The sequence below is a fragment of the Palaemon carinicauda genome, chromosome 4 (genome assembly GCF_036898095.1).
Source record: "Palaemon carinicauda isolate YSFRI2023 chromosome 4, ASM3689809v2, whole genome shotgun sequence".
NCBI lineage: Eukaryota > Metazoa > Arthropoda > Malacostraca > Decapoda > Palaemonidae > Palaemon > Palaemon carinicauda.
Genome location: NC_090728.1, coordinates 70665952 through 70666627, shown reverse-complemented (window position 1 = coordinate 70666627; position 676 = coordinate 70665952). Strand labels below are relative to the sequence as shown.

The 676-nt window shown below is 36.7% G+C and overlaps 1 protein-coding gene across 1 annotated transcript in view; it reads left to right on the top strand.

Moving 5' to 3' along the window:
- The window catches only part of LOC137639494 (uncharacterized), a 456-nt gene extending 66 nt beyond the window's left edge, over positions 1 to 390 (top strand). Inside the window, exon 1 of the mRNA XM_068371762.1 lies at positions 1 to 390. This exon is cut by the window's left edge and continues 66 nt beyond it. Coding sequence (XP_068227863.1) covers positions 1 to 390 — 390 coding nt within the window.
- Positions 391 to 676: the final 286 nt, after the last annotated feature.

Below are 676 nucleotides of genomic sequence, written 5' to 3'. Positions count from 1 at the left end.
ATGATAATGCTGAGGTGGATGGGTGGTGTCACAAAAGAGATGACCCGGAATTTATTGATCAGATGGACAGTTAAAGTATTAGAGGTTTCAAAGAAAGCTCAGGAAAGAATACTGAAATGGTTTGGTCATGTCATGAGAAGAGAATATGAACATGTATGTAAAAGGATTATTGAAATGGAGGTGGAGGGCAGAAAGAGGAAGGGAAGGCCAAAGCTCAGGCGGAAAGATAAATTATTGAATGACAGGAAGGAAAAGGGTCTAAGAAAACATGGTGTACAGGGACCAGGGAGAGGGAGAAGGCCGACTAGAAACAACCACTCCATAGAGATATTGGGAAAACTGAAGGCAAAGAAGAAGAAGAAGAAGACTTTTGGGTCGAAAAATTTCTAAAAGACAAAAGAAATTAAATCAAATTCCAATACACATTAGATTCGAAGGTAAATTGAAATTCGATGGCTTTTATTACTTTTTAATTTATTCTGTGTAAGGTTTACAAAGGTGTCATACTTGCAATAATCTTCATAGAGTTAGTGAAATTTACTTAGTAGTCAGGGTTTCGCTATGGTGTCGAGATTACACTCCAGTTTCTATAGGTGTAAAACTCTCAGAATAAGTACAGTACATAGAGATATCTTGAAACGCAGTGAGTCAGTACATATTTTTTTTCCAATATCGT